At 44.4% G+C, this 23,313-nt stretch overlaps 1 protein-coding gene across 1 annotated transcript in view; it reads right to left on the bottom strand.

Moving 5' to 3' along the window:
- PAH (phenylalanine hydroxylase) overlaps window positions 1-20,969 on the bottom strand; it is a 52,401-nt gene extending 31,432 nt beyond the window's left edge. Inside the window, exons 1-3 of the mRNA XM_036251813.1 lie at window positions 20,893-20,969; window positions 15,079-15,186; window positions 4,366-4,549 (exon numbers count right to left, since the gene is read on the bottom strand). Of these exons, the coding sequence (XP_036107706.1) occupies window positions 4,366-4,549; window positions 15,079-15,186; window positions 20,893-20,952 (352 nt within the window). The 5' untranslated portion in view covers window positions 20,953-20,969. The remainder of the gene's footprint in view (window positions 1-4,365; window positions 4,550-15,078; window positions 15,187-20,892) is intronic.
- Between the last annotated feature and the right edge of the window lie 2,344 nt (window positions 20,970-23,313).

Below are 23,313 nucleotides of genomic sequence, written 5' to 3'. Positions count from 1 at the left end.
GCTTCCACGCCAGGACCCTTATAATCACTGCAACTTGAAAAAACTCCACTAAATGTTCATTTGCTTTTGAAAATTAAGTCTCAACAGATAATTTTCTCCAAAGGCGATGATCCCATACTTCCGTTCAGCCAAGATATGTGGTCCATCTGCTTTTCCTGGCTGCAATCTGTCTCCACGTAGGAATTCCATCCCCCTCCAAATGCAATGTCATGCGGAAGACTCAAAGGGAAAGGTAAAAGGATTAGGAGATGGATCGATGGAAGATATTAATGCTCTTTTATGTTGGGCTGAAGAAGGATTTGAGGTCATCAGGAGAGAGGGTAGCAGAGAATAGATCTCAAGTATTCAAAAGACTCTCTGGATTAAAATCCTATTAAACTCACATCAGCTTCTCCAGGAGGCATGTTAGAAGGTTAGGATTTCTTTAACTTGTCACTGTAATTAACTTTCCCTTAAGCTGTTTTGGGTGGGGAACTTTGAGCAATTAAGAAACTGAAAAGTTTCTTTTTCTATCACCCCCATGGCCTTTTCAATGGTTTAAACACTAGAGTGGAACGTGGTTTAGCCTTATTGATTCGAGGGGTACAGAGCTCCCACTTCAACCTGCTGTCAGACTCACCCCTGAGATCTGAGCCCCTCAGCAGAAAGGGCATTTTGTCGAGTGAAAGGAATCAAAGGTTCAGATCTACTATGATGCTTTTCTTCCCCGAATCATTCTCCCACTGAGTTCTGCGGGAGGAACAAGTCTGCAAAGGGATGGTGATTTCCCCTAAAAATAAAAAGATCTGTTTTGGGGCCCAAGTTCCACTTCACAAAACCTACCCCAGAAGCCCAAAGGACCCATCTCTCTGCGCAGATGCAACTGTCTCAGCACCACCTGCACCCCGAGCAGCTGTTCTGCTTCGAGGACCTGAAAGTCAGGAAACCACCGTGTCAGGGAGGGGCAGCCAGCATGGGACGAGGGGACCAAGCATCCGAAGAAACAAAGGTCACAAAACGTGGGCTGTTTTACAGGGAGAGTCTTAGCAGTTTTTTCACCACTGGGTAGAATGTCAACCCAACTTCAAATCTCAGCGCCCTGCTTAGGAATCGGACCGGAGCTACGTTCAGCCTCCGGTAAGCCCCACGCTGATGACACGATACCTCTGTGCGGAACACTGGTCTTTCGACTTTCACACTTGCTCGTTCCTCAAGAGAAACAGCGGAGAAGAGGCCCGATTCCACCATCGCAGCCCCTGCCCCCTCCCGCGTCCAGCTGGGTGTCTGGTGGTCCTGGTGAGACTGCAGGTCCTTAGGGACAGGCAGTGTGACCCTTACTCCAGCTCCCAGCAGAGTCACTCCACACACGCTGCACTGAACCCACTCTGTGCCCTAAGGCAAGTCCCGGCCTCTGTTTTTTCACAATGAAAAGTTAAGGAGTCTGTTGGGCTGCATGACCTCTGAGGTCATTTTCTCGTTCTCAGAATCTCTGAACAGCAGTTGTGTGCGGGCTGGCTTTCCGTGGCTCCTGAGCTCAGGCCATTATTTATAGCAATCGTGATCATGGTAAAAAGAGAGAACATTTATTGAACCCTTGAATACGCACTGCCCTGCTCTCCACGGTGCTATGTCATTAATCCGACGAGACAGAGACTCTCCTTACTCCCATGTGATACAGTGGGAGGTTGCAAAGGTCAGCAATTTGCCCAAAGTTACGCTAAGCGGGGTGTGCCCTGGTCTCAGAGTCTGGTCTTCGAACTACTCTTCCACGGCCCATTAAGACCCTCCTTTCTGAGCCCCCAGCTCAGGCTGCCAGCCCTCCATCTGATCTACATACATCTTCCCTGGCTCCCCACAGGGCGTGTGCCTGCCTGTCAATTGCTTTGATTTCCTACCCCAGGGCCCCAGCTGGCTGGGCCTCCACCTGCTCCCAGCAGAGTCAGGGCTTGGCCCCGGGTCCAGCAGGGCCTTTGTCCTAAGAACCCGCAGCTCCTGTTGGGAGCAGGTGGCCGGAAAACCAAAAGGAGATGATCATCAGGGAAGCAGCGTGGAAGGTGGAGGAGGAGGCAGGCAGACAGGGTTGATCTCAGAAGGAATTCCAACTGCCCACTCCCGGTGACCGGCGCCCACCAGCTTGGCTGTCCACCCTCCGCAAGGGCAGAGCCCTGGAGGGACCTCCTCGTCCGTATGACAGCCACAGGAGAATGACCACAGAGAACGAAGAGAGATCTCCTAGGAAGACCTTGGGAGTGTCTTTCAGAAACTGTGTCCATGGCCTATGCTAAGAGCTGGGCCTTGTCTCCTTTTAAAGCATCTCTGCCTAGTAAAATGTTATTTTCAGCTACAGAGCCTGAAATCCTCTTGACCTAACATCTCCCGTGTTTTTTACAGAAATCTCGATTTTCCAGTAGAAAAATGTTTAATTATTTAGAAAAAAATACTTCAGCAACTGCGCTCCTAGGTATGTATGCAAATGAGCTGAAAACGCAGGTGCACACGAACACCTGCGTGGGGTTGTTTATAGCAGCGTTATTCCCAATCACCACAATTTGGAAGCAGCCAACATGCCCTTCGACAGGTGGGTGGTTAAACAAGAAGTGGTACATCCATACAACGGAACATAAGTCAGCAGTACAAGGAAATGAGCCATCAAGTCACAAAAAAGCATAAATTAAATGTGTGTTGCTAAGTGAAAGAAATCAATCTGCAAAGGCTACACACTCTGATTCCAACTATATAGCATTCTGGAAAAGTCAAAATCATGGAGACAGTAAAGAGATCAGTGGTTTCCAGAGGACCAAGGAAGGAAGGAGAGATGTGCCGGTGGAGCGCAGGGCATTTTGGGGGCAGTCAACCCATGTACATGAGGCAGTAATGATGGATATAGGGCATTACCCACCACTGTCGATCACCATACCATCATCCGCATTTGTCGAAACCAAAAGAACTGAACAGCACAAAGTATGACTCTCTAATGTAAGCTACGAATTTTAATTAATAATATTATATCACTGTTTCTCATGGACTATAAAAAATGTAGCCCACTAATGCAAGATGTTAATAATAGGAGAAGCTGGGGTGGGGGAGGGGGAGGAGATGGAAGGCATGTGGGAACTCTGTACTTTCTGCACAAATTTTCTGTAAGCCTGAAACTATTTTAAAAAATAAAATGTCTATTAAAAATAGTTTAGCCCTGGCTGGTTTGACTCAGCTGTTATAGCATCAGTCTGAGAACCTAAGGGTCATGGGTTCAATTCTGATCAAGGGCACATACCTGGGTTGCAGATTCAATCCCCAGCCCTGGTCAGGGTTGTGGGGGTGGCAACCAATCAATATGTCTCTCTCACATTGATATTTCTCTCTCTCTCCCCCTATCTCTAAAAGTCAATGGAAAAATATCCTCAGATGAGGATTAACAACAACAACAAAAGTTTATCTGAACATGCTCTGTATCCTAAAACGCATTCACATTGTTCCATTATATTCTTTTTAGGATGATTGTAATGGTAACAACCACCACATACTATCATTTATCCAGACAGGCATTCTGAACCCTGCATGTGTATGATCTCATTTGACTCTCACGAAAACCCTGTAAGAAACTGAGGTCAGAGGAGTTCAAGGGACTCGCAAGGGTCTCGGAGTCATTAAGTGGGAAAGGTAGGATTTGAACTGAAGTTTGTCCAATCCCAACCCATACTTATAATGCCTACACCCTACTGCCCTACTTTGTTGCCTTGTTGTTCAGGGGACATCAGTGGGCAGCGTTTCAGCAAGTCAATAGGGAGGCAGGGCAAGTCTTGACAACTCATCGATGTGATCATTGACTCCCAAATATTTGCTCAGCACCTGTGTGCTAAGCACTGGACTAAACTCATAGGATATAAATAGAAAAGACTCTCCCTGCCTGTAGGAAGCTCACACTCTAGTGGAAGCAACAGATAAAGAGACAAAGAAAGCCCAGGACAAGGGGGCAGGCAGTCCCCAGCTAGAGAATGGACTTACTCTGAGCACATGGAAGACCCCCCAGCTGGAATGGACATAACCGTGGAGCTTGCCTGGAAGTTGCACTTACATAGAAAGCACCTTAGACACCCTAACCATCCCACCTCTGGAGACAGGAGCTCGAGACCACGACAACCCAAGGATGAAAAACATGAAAACTGTGGCAACAGAAAGAAAACAACATAAGAAATAGCTATCCTGAGGAAGGGGGGGAAAGAACTCACATTTATTAAATGTCTAAAATATGCTAGGCCCTCGTCTGGGTCTCCCACCCACATCACCTCACTAATCCGCCAATGGTCTTCCAGGGTAGACACTACTTTCGCCATGACTTTACATCAGATGCGGAGTTGCTGGGGTTCCCAAATCCCTCTTTCTTACCTGTGTCTTTCTTCTTCTCGCGGGAAAGCTCGTGCACAGTGGCACCGATCTCGTACTTCAAGATCTTGATGATGTTGGCCAGAGTAGGCAGGTTGCTTTTATCCAGATTGGTGAAGAATTCATACTCATCTTTCTTTAACCGCGAAGGTCTGGATTCGATGTGGGTTAGGTTTATGTCATTCTCCTAGAAGACAGAATTGGGTGTGTGAAGGGGACAGTCACTGGCATTAACACAGACCAAACACACAAAACCAGAGCAAAACACACAACACAGCCAAACACTGACAGATGGGGGAGAAGGCTTTTGAAATTAAGAGTAGGAAATTCTCATGAAATTTGCACACATGGTTTACTTTTTTTTGCAAAGCCAATAACAAATGGCAAGAGGTGGAGATATTTAATCACTTGGAATCTGCTGAAGGCCTAGCATTGCAACCATAAGATGTTGATTTGGTTCTCATGTCTAGGACAGTGTTTGCCAAAAATATTTACATTGGAAAAACCCCCCTTTCCCGAATGAAATCGCACAGAATCTCAATAATTATATCTCACTCAATAAATAATACAGAAGCAACAGGTTACTGCTTGAACAGGGTCCACAGACTCAAGCTTATTGGGTTTAAAGCCAAGTTCTCAGTCACATTGGCTTTGAGACCTGAAACAATTTACTTTCCGTTTCGAACCCTCGGTTTCCACATCTGTAATTACATCTGTAATTTGGTGGCATTAAGTGACACTTGCTTCTTAAATTTGTCGGGAACATTGGATGATACTGTACCTAGGCAAGGCCAGCTGAGTGGCAAATGCTCAGTAAAAATTATTTAGTACAATTACTGCTCATATTTTGATGTAATTACCTTTTATTCAAATATGCAATAAAGGTGTACGTAGCATCTATCAGGTGCCAGTTACTCTTCTAGGCGGTTGGGGATCATCAGTGAACAAAACAAAGACACTTCTGTCTGGAAAAGCTTACATTCCAGTTATAGGAGATAAACAGCAAACATAGAAGAGAACTAATGTGTATATTGTTGCACAAGGAGAAGGGCGAAGGAAAGGACACCGGGCAGAGCTGGGTGAGGGGCCCGGCGGCGTCGGCGAAGCGGGGTGGATCGCAGTATTTAGCAGGGTGGACCCGGGCAGTCTTGTAGAGAAGGGGAGAGACGTGTGCAGGCTGCTTTTATTAAATGCCACAAAAATAGTAATTACTTGCTATGTCTACTCAAATTCAATGTTTTTAGCTGGTGATATTTTAGCTATTATGGGTTTGTCATTTAAAAAAGAGTCATTTACTTGCCCGGCCGGTGTGGCTCAGTGGACTGAGCACCGTCCCATGGACTGAGAAGTCCCCATTCGATTCCCATCAGGATACAAGCCCGGGGTTGTGGGCTCGACCCCCAACAGGGGGTGTGCAGGAGGCAGCCAATCAATGTTTCTATCTCACATCAATGTTTCTCTCTCTCTCTCTTTCTCAAAAAATCAATAAATACATATTTTTTAAAAGAGTAAAACAACTTTTTTAAAAGAGTCATTTACTTACATTGGTCTTCAAATTGTAATGCATGGCTAGTTATCTGCTACTTACTCAGAAAGTCTGATTTCACTGATAGGACTGTTCATTGTGAAGGAACAAAGGGCCACCCTCTTCCCTTTATTAAAATAAATGAACAACTAGGGTGACCCCAAACATTTAAATAGACAAAGTGTACTCTGAAAAAAAATAATGTTTAACTTGAATCAACTCAGCAACTTTAAAAAAAACAAAATTCATCAACTTTGTTGTGTAAGAAGCATATTTTTCCCCTGATGGTTAATGGCACGTGGGTGAGGAGAACATGAATATTTACAATATTAATACATTTTCACTTTGAATGTCACCTCACAGGTTAGAATTATTTTCTGTGATCTTCCCAACACTTCTTTGAGAAGGTTAAAGATGTAAAGAATGAAATCAGAGATGAAGGGGCTTGGTCAACAGTGGCAGGAGACAGGGGCCTATTTTTTCTCACTTCAGAGTCGTGGTGATGGCGTCATTATCTGTGGGCACCAGCAACAGAGAACACAGCCCTGATGGTGAAGCCAGGCTACTTGGCGTGAGGACACGGACTAGCAGAGAGAAGGGGGAGGAGGGGCGGCCCCAGAGATAGCAGGTGCTTTGAAGCTTTCTAGGCAAACAGAGGTAATGTTCTAAACAACCACAAGAATACTGTCATCCTTCTTGGCTCAGAAAGCAAGAGGGGTGAGTTCCACCTGCTACTTACGTAAGCTGGCCTTCAAAAGAAGGAAGAACCAATCCCTGCCTTGTGGGGAGCAGAGGACACAGCAATGCCAATAGCCAGGACGGCCCCATCTCTGGCAAGTTTACCTGCTGACTCAGGGAAAGGGGAGGGGCGGGGGGAAGGGGGAGGAAGGGCTGGAAGGCTGACCATAGGCTGTGAGTACTCACCACCCACACCCCGCCCCTGGCAATGGCACTTCCCCTGGGAAGAGCCATAAAACAGTTTATACCCCCAAATTCAGTTTTCACTGTTCTGGAGACCTAACTTACGGGGACATTTTTTAGCAAAATTTGTAAACTAAGTACATTTTCACAATAGGGGAATGGGTAGGTAGAATGTAGTATAACTACCCGGTGGAGATTATACAACTATTAAACAGCAAGTAACAATAGCACCTTGCACGAAATACAGCTTCAGGGCCAGACATGTCAGCAGTGCTGGTCTCCAGACAAACGGCCGAGAGGGGATTTTGCTTCTTTCTTTCTATTTTCATCTTTATCAGGATTCAACTGTTCTAAAACAATGTTTATGACTTTGAACATGGAAAATTCATTTTATCTCTCACAGGGTGATAATGACAACCCCTTGGGAAGATACTTATGATGGATACAGGTATGTGATAATTAAACACGTTTTAAAAAATAAGTGCTGCCCGGCTGGTGTGGCTCAATGGCTGAGCTTCGACCCTGCACCAAGAGGTCGCCAGTTCCATTCCCGGTCAGGATACATGCCCAGGTTGTGGGCCTGATCCCCGGTGAGGGACATGCAGGAGGCGGCCAATCAGTGGTCTCTCTCATCAATGTTTCTATCTCTCTCTCTCCCCACTTCCTCTCTCTAAAATCAATTTGAAAATTTATTTAAAAAATAATAAGAAAATAAAAAATATGACGAGCCCCCCCAAAAGACTAGAATGAAATGCATCAAAATAAGTTATGACAAGATTATGTGTAACTTCTATTTATTTGCCCAAAGTCTTATCATATTACCCCTATAATGAAAAAAAAAAAAAGGTGCATCTTTTAAATTTGAGGGGATGTTTCTGGCTACGAACACTCAGCCAGATTCTTTGAACTATGTCGTTCCCATTTGAACCAATTCGTTAAAAATTAACTCTCTGGTTAGACATGCAATTCCCATACTGGAGTTTTTCCAGCTCATCAGTGTGGATACTTACATGCCAATAATTTTGGTTGCTAAATGTGGCTTTAGAAATGAACCTCCAACCCTGATTATGATCATAGTTACCTTGTAGTAATTAAATCTTTATTTTTATTTATTTATTTATTTTTTTATTTTTTTATTTATTTTTTTTTTATCCTCACCCTCAGACATTTTTCCATTTTTTGTTCAGATAGAGTGGGAGGGAGAGAGAGAGAGAGAAACATCAACGTGAAAGGGAAACATTGAGTGGTTGCCACCCCACCAGGGCCGGGGACAAATTGCAACCGAGGTACGTGCCCTTAGCGGGAACCGAACCCGGGTCTCTCTGGACCGCAGGCCGACGCTCTAACCGCTGAGCCAAACTGGCCAAGACTAAATCTTTATTTTTAAACAAGGGCTCTGTATAGGTTTGCAAAGTAGCCCCTACACACTCATCACATCACTAGGTGAGGGATAAAGAAAGAACTCTTTCTCTTACTCTCCATGGACATCTGGGTGGAGGCGAGAAAGGTTTACACATCTCAAAGATAGTTTCATAATCTGTCCCATAGTTAATTTATACATGAAGATAGCAGGTTAATCAGGACCCTTGAGCAGAAAGTGTGGGAACAGCTAAGTGAAAGGAATCGTCTATTTTAATAAAGATTTATTAGAAACCCCTTTCTGTTCCCAACTTGAGGAAAATCCTTGCAAAGGCGGACTGGTCAAAATGGATAAAACTCCGAATACACAGGCTCCACAAGGAGAGCGATGGACGCGTCCTTCTGGGTCCCCCGGCCGCGGGGCAGGGCCCTTGCTCTCCTCCGCTGTTCTGTTTCTCCGGGAAAGGAACAGTGAAGAGTGTGGGCTTTGGGACAACCTGAGTTCGAATCCTGGTTCTGTGGCTCACCACCTCTGGGTACGTTAGTTGGCCATGAACTTTTTGTTTGTTCATGTTTAAAATAAAAATGATAATATTACCTGGCAGCTTAGTGAGAATTAGAAAGAGAAAAGGCACCTTTGACTTCCTGGGTCTTCAGTAGGAACTCACCGTAGGCCGCCTCCCTCCAGTTGGTACTGATACACATCTCCCTGGACATCGAAACACGTTCCGTTTCATGAGCGTTCCGCCCTTTAATACTTGCTAACCCTAAACTTCCCTCAGCTCCTTTCCTGAGAGCACGTTTCCAGAAGGAAAGGGCAAAGCTGAGCATGTTTTCGGATAAGACTAGACTGGAAAGGGAGGGCTTCTGGGACCCTGCCTGCTGCTGCCTGAGAGTAAGTGTGAGTGAAGTTATATCCAGGCTATGACAGAGGTTAGAACAGCAAGGACATTCACAAAGGATGTCCCGTTCACTGGTCTCCACGAACAAACAGGAGCTTCCAGTAGTTCATCCAGTAGAGCACCGTCCATGTGCCAAACCGGGGACCACAGGGAACAGAGCAGGAGGATCCCTGCCTTCCTGCAGCTCACATTCTCGAAGGAGGAGACAAACAATATCTGTGATAAATAAATAAGATGTAGTCTTCAGATGAGATGGAGAAAAATAAAGCAGGAAAGAGGGATCAGTTATTCCAGGGAAGCAACAGAGGTGGCATTTTAAGCAGTATGGTCAGGAAGTCCTCAAAAAATAAACAGGTGACACTAAGGATCGACCTGAAGTCCATGAGGATGCCAGGCATGAGGGAACACAGTAAGTGCAAGGGTCCTGTGGTAAGACGGTGCCCAATAGACTGAGAGCCATCAAGGAGACCAGGGTGACTATGGCAGAGTGAGCAAGAGGGAGGGCAATAGGACATGGAGCAGAGAAGTAACGGACTGCAACACATAAGGCATTGCTGGTCATGACCCGAAGTCTGATGGATCAAGAGTCTGGAAATAAAACTCTCTGGGGTTAACAAGAGACCAGAAACATTCAGAAAAGGATGAGCAGCACAATTAATTTCTAGAGGGAGCTCAAGATTATACCCCCCCCCCCGACACACACACACACACATACACACACACTCTACCTGGGAGGAGGATTCTTGAGCAGGTTCAAGCTGAACTTCCAATAGGATTCACACCCTGAAGACCACGATTTGGGATTCTACTCTTGTTTTCTCTGAAAGGGTCTCTTATAATCTTTTTGCCTTTTCCTCCCTGACTCTTCTTCCTCTTTGCTAGATTATTCCTTCCCCACCTGCCCCTCCATGTAGTTGGGGTTGCGTGTAACTCAGAGGAGACCCCTTCCCAGGGAGAGCTGGGAGTAGCAGCTTCATCCAGGATATTTTCAAGAGAAAAAGGACTTTCCTTTTCTTACATCTTCTTGCTACACCTTTTCTTGCCACCAACGTGATAAGAGCAAAAAGGCACTGTGGTCTGTTCCGGTCCAGGCCACATAAGAACGATCCCATAGGTGCCATCAGTGGGCCACAGTGCTGTCTAATGGCTGGGGTGTGAGACCTCACTTCACACGCAAGTGTTCAGAGTGAGCTCTGTATCTCTATTTCTCTAGTGTGTCCAGGTTTGAACTGTTTAGCAGCTAAAAGCAGTTTTCCATTTCAGGTTTTTTTCTTCAATAAATATGTCATCAGACCTGCAGAGAATGCTTAGTGCCACACCATTTGTATGGACAAACCACAGAAGCCACCTAAGCACCTACCAACAGGGAATGGATAATGTACAGCCACATAATGGAATATATAGAGGGGGGAAGGAATACCCAAGAACTGTGTGAATAAACCTCAAAAACGATGCTCACCACCCACTCCTCAGGAAAGAAAGCCACAGAAGGAGACTTACAATTTTAGGAAGGTTAAAAGCTCGCAAAACTCTGCCATGCACCACTAATGGTTGTCTATGTAGAACAAAGTATGAACATGTGCACGGGACCCGCATATATACAATTCGGATGTACAGCTACCTCTAAGGAGGGAGGGTCTGGGAGAGGGGTACCCAAGGACACCAGTCGTTTCTACCATGTTCTATTTCTTCAGCAGGAAGTGAGTTATGTGGGTATTCTTTATATCATTGCCCACATTTGGGGGTTTTGAAAAAAATGAAAAAGTCATCTGGATTCTAAGAACTGCTTTCCTCCAAAGCTCATCTTATTTTTATTAAAGAAGAAATGTTTCCTGCAAGGACCTGAGGCCACCACGGGGTAAAAGCTGCACTCGTGACCTTATGCCTGACCCTGTCCTGCTCGCCAGGCCCAGAGGTCTCTGGCAGTCTTTAAAGTCCAAAGTTTAGAGTAATACACACTTATCTAACCTGAATGGCCTTCTGCAACCCAGCCTCTGTCCCCAGGAACACCAAGGTGGGCGATGGTCAAGGATTTGAGGATTTCGAGACCCGATCACATGTTTATTCTCTTACTTCAAGGATTTGTTTCTCTGCTCTGGAATTTACTTCCCCCAGCCTCTCCCCTGGCCAACTCTGCCTCGAGTCTGGCTTAAGGAAGCTCATGAAACCCTGAGCTCTTCTGAGGTCTACAGGGACAGAGAACGTCTGTCTGGCTTACCCCAGTCTCCCCAGCATCTACACAGGGTCCAAAAACAGCAGATACTAAAAAAATATAAGCCGAATGCATTAATGAGAGAGCATGAGCCCACTGAATACCTAGTGAAGGGTCAGCTGGGCAGAGGTAGCTAGAGTATAGGAAGTGAGTTTGACAAACATAGATTGTGCCTTTTCCATTTGTTTCCGAAAGACCACTGTGAGAAAGGCAGGTGAAGCCTGAAGTAATTTTTAGCTCCCAGCGTCTAGCCTTGAGCAGCTTGCTTGTCTGAGCCCCGGTGTCTCCATCAGTTAAACGATGCCCAAGGAGCATGCCAGTCACTGGAGAGTTCTGTGTATCTGCTGACACGTGTGTTCTCTTCCCTAGAGAACCACAGGAAGGTGATTAGCAGAGGGCTGGTGGAGGCAGGGAGACCACTTCCCCAAGGAACCTGCTTCTGATTTTATAGCCCGTTGCTGAACCACTGTAAAGACTCACAGGAGACCTTTTTTTTTTTTTTTAAAGAAGGCATGGGACATGAACTAGTAGAAGTTAAAAACTGGAAAGCTACAGAAAACATTAAAATAAATGCATAAAGAATTGGCAGAACAAATTTCCGAGGACAGTGGGGCATTTGTTAGCAGGTACAGGTTTTGATATGTTCCTGATGGCTCAACCCCCATTCACCGAAATGTCTGCTTCTTTGCCCCCACCCAACACATGCAAACACACTTCTGTTTCTGTTGTAAACATCAAACCCGTTGTATTGCCTTCTGATGTTAATACTAGCCGAGGTCTCCAAAGCCACGAGCCCATTGGCAAGCACCTCATCTCTTAATGGGGTGGTGACTTTGGTGACTTCTGAAGAAAAGATGGGTTCTCAGGAAGGGAATGAAACCTAACCAAGCTGGGAGAAGTCTGGCCTCACCTGCAGACCTCACTTTTTCTTTGAGGAGTTAGGATGCCTCATACATGCTCCTGGTGGATAGGGGCTAAGAAAGCTTCCATCACATGGAGCACACATATTAAAAGCTGTTCTTTCGAATTTAAAGGTTATGATCAATTTGCATGCCAAGTATAAATCTCAAAGCCATTGCATTCAGAAAAGAACTAGACAGCAATTCTCTGAACACTTAATATGTAACTACTCTGAGGGCTTTACATGCATTAAGTCATTTAATCCTCAGAAGTATCTGCATTTCTCCAGGCTGATAAGAAGGGTAGAAGGATGGTCTACACAATGTTTAGGACAGCTTCTATAATATGTCTGGAAAAAAATCAATGCATACTGACACCAACCCTTTCACCAATCACTTAGTATAGTAACTTCTGTTTCCTCCTTTGCAAATGGGTGTAATAATACCACTTATTGACCAGGGCAATTGAGATTTTTGGATAATGTTTCAAAAAGTTTATCCAGATGGTGAGCACACAGTGCAATACATGGATGATGTTTATGGAATTGTATACTTGAAACTTATATAATGTTAGTAACCTATGTCATCCCAATAAATTTAATTTTAAAAAATTTACCCGGAGTACACACACACACATGCACACACACACACACACACACACACACACTCCCTGGGTACATTTCATCCAGTCTGGGTAATTTAGTTACTTGTGGTTTATTTATTAAGTTGAAAACATCCTATTAATTTACTATTACTTAATTTATTAACTCTAAGGCCTGACCTCTTGCGGGGAAAATGCTGATTAATCGAATAATACAAAGGCTGAATTGTTATGAAGGAGCATTTTACAGATATAGTATTTCTTTTTTTTTAATTGATTAATTTTTGCTACAGATGTTTCTCTTTTTTCCCTCACTAACACCTTCCCCCTGATTCCCGCCCCTCCCCCCACAGCATTGTTGTCTATGTCCATGGTTATGCGTACATGTATGTAAGTTCTGTTTTTTATCTCTTCCCTCCCCCACCCCCTCTCCTGAGGTTTGTCAGTCTGTACCCTACTTCTATGTATCTGGGTCTATTTTGTTCATCAGCTTGTTTTGTTCATTATATGCCACAAATAAGTGAGATCATGTGACATTTGTCTTTCTCTGATTGACTTGTTTCACTTAGGATAATACTCTCCAGGTCCCCCCGTGTCATGTCAAAGGATAAGAGACCTTTCTTTCTTACAGCTGCCAGATATATTTTCTCTTATAAATGGTTTGTCATTCAGAAGTACCGTCTCTATTCTCCAATCATTGCTTGAGAGCAGACATTTCCCCACCCCCACGGCCCCCTTTATGGATAGCCAAGTTTAATTATTTTAATAAACTATTTTTTAGATCAATTTTTAATTGACAGAAAAATTGAAAGCACACTATGGAAAATTCCAGTATACTCTGCACCCAGTTCCCCTTATTATTAACATCTTATGTTGGTGGTGAAACATTCATGAACCAACATTGATGCATTATCATAAACTAAAGACATTCTGTATTTGAATTTCCTTAGTTTATACTAATGTCTTTTTTCTGTTCTATAATTCCATTCAGATCACCATATTACATTTAGTCACTATGTCCCTTAGGATTATAACAATTTCTCAGATATTCTTGGTTCTTGATAACCTTGGCAGTTTTAAGGAGTACGGGTCAAGTATTTTGTATAATGTCTCTTCACTGGAATTTGTCAGGTGTTCTTCTCATGGTTAAACAGAGGTTATGGGTTTGGGGGCGGAAGGCCACAGAGGTAAAATGCCATTCTTATCACGTCATCATGGGGACATACTGTCTACATGGCTTATCACTATTGATGTTGACCTTGATTACCTGACTGAGCTACTGTTTGTTGGGCTCTCCACAGAAAAGTTACTCTTTCCTCTCTGTTTCACAATATTTCCTTTGGAAGAAAGTCACTCTGTCTCACCCACACTTAAGAAGAGGGGGCTGTGCTCTCCTTCTCTGAGTCCAGAGTATCTACTTAAATTATTTGGAATTCCTCTCCATCGGAGGTTTGTCTCTTCTTCATTTATTTATGTTTTTTTTTCCTTTGCTGATTTTTAGAGAGAGGAAGGGAGAGGTAGAGAGAGATAGAAACATTGATGAGAAAGAACATCAACTGGCCACCTCCTGCATGTCCCCCACTGGGGATCTGGCCCACAACCTGGACATGTGCTCTGACCGGAAATCAAATTGGCGACCTCTTGGTGCATGGGTCAACACTCAACCACTGAGCCACACTGGCCGGGCTCTTCTCCATTTACTTATGTATTCACAGTCACCAGATTTCATTTTACTAAAGAACTTGGGGTAAAAATTAATTGGTTCAAAAATATTCCTTCTTAAAATCCAGGGCAAAAGACTAAAAGAAAAGTCTAATTTTCTTTGCTTATATTTAAGTTTAATTTCATTCTTCACTGAACACTTAAAATATAAAAATCTGGATCTGTAGAGAAAATAAGATGATTGAACCAAGGTTCCTTGCTTGAAGGAACCATCCTCAGGGCCAGACAGAAATGTATACCCTTAAGGCAAATAAGTGCTACAGTTGAAAGTAAAAAGTGTTTTGAGAACACTGAGAAGATAGTAATTCATTCGCGAAAAGCTTGTTGAAAGAAGTCTCAGGGGAGGGCTGGTTTCCTGGGTGTGGACCAGTGATTCTGAATGATTCCGATTATGAATGCAGAAACTAAAACTCAGGGAGAAGGAAAGACTGAACTAAAGCCGTTGGTTAATATAAGAGCTTACGCTGCAAATCAAGTCTTCCAGTTCTGGATCCTACGTTCAGTCATCCAACTAGAAGATGACACACACATCAGCTAGGCAATGGTCAAAGACAGAGTTGAATTAAAGCTCTTACCTCAAATAGACGCAAGACTTTGGCCAGTGCTCCGACTTCTTGTTTGAGTGAGAAAATCAGTGATATGGCACCATTTTGATTGGAGTTGTTTTCAATGTAACTTGTTTCCTACAGGATGAAACACACTTGGTTAAAATGTTTCCCACGGTTCAGCAATTCATTCCTGTGAAACCTCCAGGGAAGAGGCCACATGAACTCTTTCTTCTAAGTAAGCCTTGGAATGCAGTGAGCTATATATTCTATATAGTGAGGTGGAAAATAAGTAAATTGAGGGCAGTGGTATTTTCAATAATGCTTCTAGGTCAGATTTCAACATTAGGAAGCTTCGATTATTCCCTGGTATCACCAGTCACCCTACTTATAGATCCAATACCTTTTTTTTTTTTAATTTTTTTTTTAATCCTCACCTGAGGACATTTTTTCATTTTTCGTTCAGATAGAGTGGGAGGGAGAGAGAGGAAGACACAGAGAAAGAGAAACATCCATGTGAAAGGGACACATCGAGTGGCTGCCACCCGCACAACCCAACCAGAGCCGGGGACAAACTGCAACCAAGGTACATGCCCTTAGCGGGAACCGAACCTGGGTCTCTCTGGACTGTAGGCCGATTCTCTAACTGCTGAGCCAAACCAGCCAGGGCTAGATCCAATACCTTTTAATGAGCACTTACCAAGTGCCAGTTAATGGGGCTCTGAGAGATACAAAGATGACAGCTCAAAATAACTAAAAAAAATATCTTTAGTGGTGGTTCAAAAAGTGTCCTAGGAAAACATTGAAAAATATGGGGTGGAAAGTCCTAAAAATAGAACACACACCGGCTTTTGAGTCTGAAGACTTGGGTTGAGATCCGCTCAGCTGGATTACTTTGGACAAATCATTTAGCCTTCATACTTTCCTCTTCTATAAAATCATGCTAGTAATAAACCCTATCTACACAGTATTCAGGTGATGAAAAAATAAAAACATAAAATAATTTAAATAGAAGATTGAGAGGAGTCCATAAAAATGATGGAAATATTTTAAATACACAAAGGAAGACTTCTCAGCCTTCAGCAAAGATCTCAGGGAACCATTAACTTGTTCTTGAAACATGGGATCTTGGATGTCCAAGTAGAAAAAGAGCTGCAAAATAACATAAATACATAAAAGTACATAAATAACCCAAGGTGGATATCTTCAACAAAACAGCTCAAAATGTCAAGGATCTACACTTTCCACATGCACGTGATGGCCAATTAAGGTGGAATTAAGATTGGCACTCCAGAAAGAGTTTGCTGAAATACTTGAAATTTTTTAAATTAAGTTTTGTAATAATATATAAAGTTCCATGTGTGCACACAACTAAACATAAAACCTAAAATTAGGGGGAACAATGTGCAGAAAATTACTCTCTTATAAGCATTGTAAAGAAATGAGTGGAATGGATGTTATATTATCTCAATGAGAAGGCTGTGTTGGGCGGGTTCTTTTAGGACTTGGTATAATAAGCCCTGCATAAACACTGATGACCCTTAAGACAAACTTCTTTTAATTCAGAAAATACAGATTTTCCCACAACCTTACCTGAAACAGAGGTGGGGAGAAGAACCTAAGTGATCAGCTAGTGTGATTAGAATAAGTTTCAAATGAATTAGAAGACTGAACTATTATATTTCCCTATATGGACCATGATGTAATCTTTCTAAAAAAAAAAAAAATGCGTAATCCATCATTTATTAAGAGCCTACAATGTCACAGGCATTGTAAGTACTTGATTTGGACCATGTCATTTAATTTTTGTAACAATCTAGAAGGTAGGTTTTATTAATTTCCAAGAGCCTTCTTTCACTGATGACAAAATTAAGGGTTAGAGAAGTTAAGTAACTTACCCATAGTTATGCCGTGGAGCCGGAATAGAAACCCAGAATACTGTCTAAGACTCGGGATGTATTGTGCACTCTACCCTGCCTTCTCTCTATTTCGAGCCCTGCCAAAGCTAGTCAGATGAGTTTCTGCCTTCAGTCCTCTTCATCCCAGAGAACACTGAGCCCTTAGTCCTTCCTGGTTTCCGTGAAATGACCAAGGATGTCCCTGTTTCTAGGACTCTTGGTAACATTCTCTTACCTTGTTGGCCTCCAAGAAAAGTAACATTCCTGATACATCTCCACGAATGTCACCTCTCAATTCAGACATGAATGTACCATGCTCAAAACTCCGTCACCATCCTTTCCCACTCCTGTGCATGCCCAGGCAGTCGCCAAGACCAATCTAACCTCCTACAGACCCAGCTCTCAAGGTCAGGTCGTTCTTCTGTTCCTACTGCCCCACACTAGTCCAGCTCTTGGTGATCTTCATCGATTCAGCCCTAACAGAACTTTGCTCATGTCCTTTTTCTACTCAGAGTTCTTTAGAGGTTCCTCGTGGCCAGTGGGACCAAATACCTCCTTTCAATAGTCAAGAGTCTCCTGAGGCCCACCCACTAGAACCCCCCCCCCCCCCAGGCAACTGGTTTCCTCCTTGCCCTTACAACTCCTCACTGGGGTGAATGCACTGCACCCCTCTCTCTCCCCCTTTCAAATAGCTCACCTTCCTCAAAAGCCCTTTGGGTCTCATTTCTCTCAGAAACAACCCCTCTTGGGTCTGTGCATTTCTTTGGCTTCTGATGCTCACATAAAACTTGCTAACTGACTCATAGAGCTAGACTTGACTTTAGAATTCATCTAGTTCCAACTCTCATTTTCCAGATCGAGAAACTATGGGCCAAAGAGAGTGACTCGCCTGAGGCCACACAGGTAGTAGTCCCAGGTCAAGAACTCCGGCTCTTGAATATCAGTCGTTCTAATTTTTATTTTTACATTGTTTGCATTGCTGCTTGGTAAATGCTCTCTGGCTTCTTCTTCTTCCTTTTTTTTTTTTTTTTTTTTTTCTTTATTGATTTTTCAGAGAGAAAGGGAGAGAAAGAGAGAGAAACACTGATGAGAGAGAACATTGATTCGCCGCCTCCTGCATGCCCCCCATTGGGGATCGGGCCCACAACCTGGGCGTGTGCCCTGACTGGGAATCGAACTGGCAGCCTCTTGGTGCATAGGTCAATGCTCAACCACTGAGCCATACCGACCAGGCCGGATATCAGTCATTCTATACAATTCCTTCTGCTCTGAACATAAGATCCATATCAAGGCCTAGGTTTCTTGCAAAGTAAGGGCCTTTCTCTGGCCTAATCAGTACCACTCCTTACCTGTGCCCATGCCCTTCACTTCCTTCATTCTCCCCACACTTCCGAAATCAGGGTTTCCCAGTGAGTGTTCCTTGGATCTCCACTCCAAAATTACCTGGTGATTCCTTATTCAAATGCAGGCTCCTGGGCTCCTCCCAAACCAATCAGACTATCTGGAGTTGGATCTTAGAATCTGCATTTTTAAAAGCATCCCAAGTGATTCTTAGCCAAGGAATATTTTTAAACCACTGATAAACATACACAACCTATTTTTTTAAATTATGACTTTTCTCAAATGTGTTTGCAAATTCATATCTGCTATATGATAGTTATTACTCTTTAGGGTTAGTATTATTAATATTAACTGAGTACCCACTATGTGCCAGGAGCCATACTTGGTACTTTTTATAGTTAATAAACATCGTCATTGGCAGCAACTAGCACTGTTCTAAGAGTTCATGTCTTCACAACAGGCCCATGAAGTAAGTGGGTGCTGTAGTTTTGCAAATGAGGAAGCAGACTCAGCAAGGTTAAGTGGCCTGTCCAAGGACACCTGGCTCATGAGTGGCAAAGTCTAAACTTCAGCTCAGGTCCAACAACTCCAGAGTCCTTATTCTGCCTCCCAATGGCAGACTGAGCTGGGCTACAGCCTGAGAGACTTTAAATGAAAGGAAGCTCATGGAAATTTGTGAAATGGTATAGCCTCAGGTGGGTACTGATGTCAACGTTGCTATGTTGACCCAGCATGGGAACTTGGCCAAATATCTTCCAGAATATGTTTGTATTGGCTCACACTCTATACCTTATTTTCTTTCAATAGACATGTGAATTGACTTAGAAACACAGGTATCTCCAGGATTGGTAAAGGCAGAGAAGAGTAGATCAGAAACTAAATAGGAAGAAGTAGGGCTGAGAGAAAGAATTTCACTAGGAACCAGGAAGGAAAGCATTTTGATCATTGATCAATATATTTAACGAAAGAAATATATTGTGTTTGATGTGTCTAATAAATACATTCATTATCTTTGGAAAAGAACACTTTTCCAAAATGCAAGCAATAATACTCTTTGGCAAGGATATTCCAGGAACACTGCCTTTCAATCTTAGTGCTTTGGGGTGGGGGGCACAGTAGGAGGTGCATATTTGCCTGAATGCTTAAACACGCACATATCTGCAGTGTAAGACAACTGAAAACGAGATGCAAACCTTCTGCTGTGGACACACTACAGCTCTATATTCCAGCACTTATCTACAGGAGAAAGCAGCGAGGCAGAGGAGCATGCAGAGTCAGATCTGGTTTTGCACACTGGCTTCACCATTCATGCTTGTGAACTGTGCTAAGAGTTTTATAGACCTCATTTCATTTGATTTTCATACCAACTCCAGGACATGGGTATTTTTATTCCAATTTTTCAAATGAATAAAGCTGAGGCTCTGCAAAATTAAATGTCCTGCTTCCCACACACAGGAGGTACCAGGGCATGCTCTAAACCCTGCTCTTTATCTCTAGTAATCAAGATGGACAATTTGTGGATCTCAATGTTCTTCTAAGTGCTTTATAAATAAAGCTTTACTGTCCATGGCTCCCTAACCAGATTGCTGCCCCTAACAACCTCTCACGGTTGTGGATGACCATGGCCAGCAACACAGAAACGAAATGATGATGAAGTCAAGATCTGTTCTGTGATCAGTCTGACCCTACACCATCCCTCTTCAATCCCCAATTCCCCCATCTCTCAAGCATCACATACCATTTTCAAAGGAAGTCTTCCTCTCAGGACTCAAAAACCAAAAGCCATTGCAAAGGCCTGCAGTTTCTCTAGTTATACTAAAACATCAACCGCCCATCCCCTCCACCTTCCTGTTCTCTGGATGGTTCTCATTTATTCTACAGACAACAGGCACCTTGCAGAATTGGGTTACCTCCCCGATCTGGACTTTAGTTCCCAACGGTAGAGCCCAGGAGTGTGGCAAGTCAGCAGAAGAGTGCGTTCTGAATTGTTCACCTCAAGAGAAAGCCAACACATCCCAGAGAATGGGGCACACCTTGGGCGTTATCCCTAAGTCACATGAAGGGCTCTCTCTCACGTTCCATCCAAGGCTAGCTCTTTCCTTTTCCTCTCTGTTTAATTTTCTCCTTCCCCAGTTCTGACTGTGAGACTTTCTTCATGCCTCATTTTTCTCCCAAAAGTAAAAAAAAAAAAAAGATGCATTTTCTCACAATTTTGCCATTTCAATACATGATTGAGGTGTTTTACAAACATCACAGAAGAGCAGATAGAAGGATCCCATCTCCCATTCCCGATGGTTAAGGACCAGCCCCTTCCATGTCCAGAAGAGAAAGGTGACAGAGGGGGAGGGTGACCCGTGTAAAGACCCACACAGCTGGCTGGTGGCCCTCTGGAAGCCAGATCCCCAACTCCTCGGGCAGTGAGTGCTCTTTGCCCTGAAAGCCAGGACAGATGTCCTCCCCCCCAAACAGTTGTTGAGGACCCGTGTTGTCTGAGGACTTCCTGGGCAATCTCGTCCCCTTCCCGTGGAGTGGGCCTCCGTGGGGAGCTCTGGAAGTGGGGCACAGCAGCGCCCCCCCCCCCCTGCTCCCCCAGGCGCCCGCTCACCTGGCCGAAGTCGGAGAGTTTCCTGGTCAGGCCCGAGCTCTCCAGGACCGCAGTCGACATGCTGGCTCCCGCGGTGAGGTCTCCGAGCCCTAAGCCGACGGTCGCAGCCAGCCTGGTCGCACGCACGTGGAGCTGGGTTTTAACCTGACGTCGGGGAGCAGAGGGCGGGTTGCAAAGGTGTCTGGCGCGCGGGCCACAGGAACGCGCCGGGGGGCGTTGTTCTGACGCACTGGCTGCAGGTCACCGCCTGGGGCGCGGAGGGTGTGGCGGAGGCTGGGGCCAGACTGGCTGCCCGCCCGGCAGGAAGCCTCGGGGCGCGGGGCCACCAGGGAGCCGGCGGAGGGACAGACTGGCCTTTGCGGGTTCTCTGCCTCGGAGTCAGCGGTGGCCGCCCGATGATTCTGATCCTTACAGTGATCAGAAATTCCCTTTGCTCCCGCGCCCTGCGCCCACAGAAGCAGAGCCAGGATCCCTAATTTAGATAGTTTGTGTTTGTCTTTTCTATCACCCACTCAGCAAAGTGCCTTTCTGGGCCTTGACTTCAGAAAACTACTTACAAGGCGACGCTGGGACTGCTGAGCGCGGTTGCTGGAGAGCAGAGGCGGGAAGAAAGAAGAGCGTTGAAGCCCAGCCACCGCCCTGCAGGTGCTGACCTACCTGCGCCCGCCCAGGCCGGCAGGGCTCCCTGCCAGGAGCACGCATAAGAATACGGCAATGCATTGAATACTTAGTGCAGTCCTTGCCATATAGTTAGACACTTAGTGAATGGAAGAGCTTGTTTCAAAGCATGTCATTTAGGGTAATGCTCTCCAGGTCCATCCGTGCGCTCTAGAGGGGAGAGATTTCCTTCATTTTTGCAGCCCAGTAGCATTCCGGTGTGCAAATGTACCACAGCTTTTTATCCATCGTCTACTGATGGACACCTGGGCTGCTTCCAAATCTTGACCATTGTAAACATGCCGCTATGAACATAGCATATATTCTTTTGAATTAATGTTTTGGGTTTCTTCAGATGTAGTCCCAGAAGTGGAATCACTGGGACATAGTTCCATTTCTTTTTTTTTTTTTAAGGTATCTCCATACTGCTAAGTGAAATAAGCCAGCCAGAGAAAGGCAAGTACCACATGATTTCACTCATATGTGAAATCCAATGAACAAAATAAACTAGCAAACAAAATAGAAACAGATCCACAGATACAGAGACTTACAGCTGTCAGAGGGGAGGGCGGTAGGAGGCTGGGTGAGAAAGGTGAAGAGATTAAGTAAAATATTAAAAAACCTCATGGACACAGATGACGGTGTAATGATTACCAGAGGGAAGGGGGTGGGGGGAGGTAGAGGAGGATAGAGGGGGCAGAAATAGTGATGGAAGGAGACTTGACTTGGGGTGGTGAGCACCAGTACAATATACAGATGATGTGTTATGGAATTGTACACCTGAAACCTATGTGATTTTAGTAACCAGTGTTACTCTAATAAATTCAATTAAAATAAATAAATAAAAAGTATGTGACCACAAATAATTTTTGAGGACCTGTACTGCACTGCAGTAGGTATCAGGGATGCAGCAATGAATGATACACTCAGGGGACAGAGGATCCTGCCTTCTCCACCACGCTGCCATTCTGGGGTCGGGGAGACAGAAAATAAACAAATAAGTTTAGGCAGAGCTAAGCCTACTAAAGGAGAGAAGGAGATGGGCTAGGAGTGAGCCTGTGGGTGTTGGAGAGAGAACTCTCTCAAGTGGGCAGGAAGATATCATTCACCCCATGTTTTCGGATCAGGGAGCTGAGATGAGGTGTTCATTGCCAGCAGGAGGAAAACAAAATATAAAAGAACACTGCAGCCTTGGCCAGGTTGACTCAGAGGTTAGAACTTTGGCCCGTGGACCAAAGAGTCACGGGTTCGGTTCCGGTCAAGGGCACGTACCTCGGTTGCAGTCCGGTCCCCAGCCCTGATTGGGGTCGTGCGGGAGGCATCCAGTCAATGTGTTTCTCCCCCTCACACTCTATCTGAAGATAAAAGGGAAAAAAATTCTCTTGTGAGAATAAAAAAAAAAAACAACACCCCAAACTCAAAGGTTCAGGTAGGAAGTGAAAAACCAGGAGCATCAAGGCCTTGAGTGACTGCCTAATATTTACCCAGGAGAGGGTAATGGACTGAGAGAAAACAAGCCAATAACAGAGATTGCTAGAAATCCACCTCCTCCCCTCCCACAATTCTTTGATGGAATGACCAAGTATCTGCAAAAAAAATATCTCAGATTTGAGATTCAAAATAATGAATGCCACCACTGATTTCACTGTGTAGCTTTGGTCAAGTCCACGCCTCAGTTTCTTTGTCTTTAAAATGGGGGTTATAAACGTTGCTGTTTAGGATTTCTTGAGCCTCTCTAATGTCCCAGGTTTTCTATTACCTGCT

The sequence above is a fragment of the Molossus molossus genome, unplaced genomic scaffold (genome assembly GCF_014108415.1).
Source record: "Molossus molossus isolate mMolMol1 unplaced genomic scaffold, mMolMol1.p scaffold_m16_p_10, whole genome shotgun sequence".
In the NCBI taxonomy this organism is placed as follows: Eukaryota; Metazoa; Chordata; class Mammalia; order Chiroptera; family Molossidae; genus Molossus; species Molossus molossus.
Note: the sequence above shows the minus strand (reverse complement) of the source record. Positions and strands in the feature narration are given on the sequence as shown.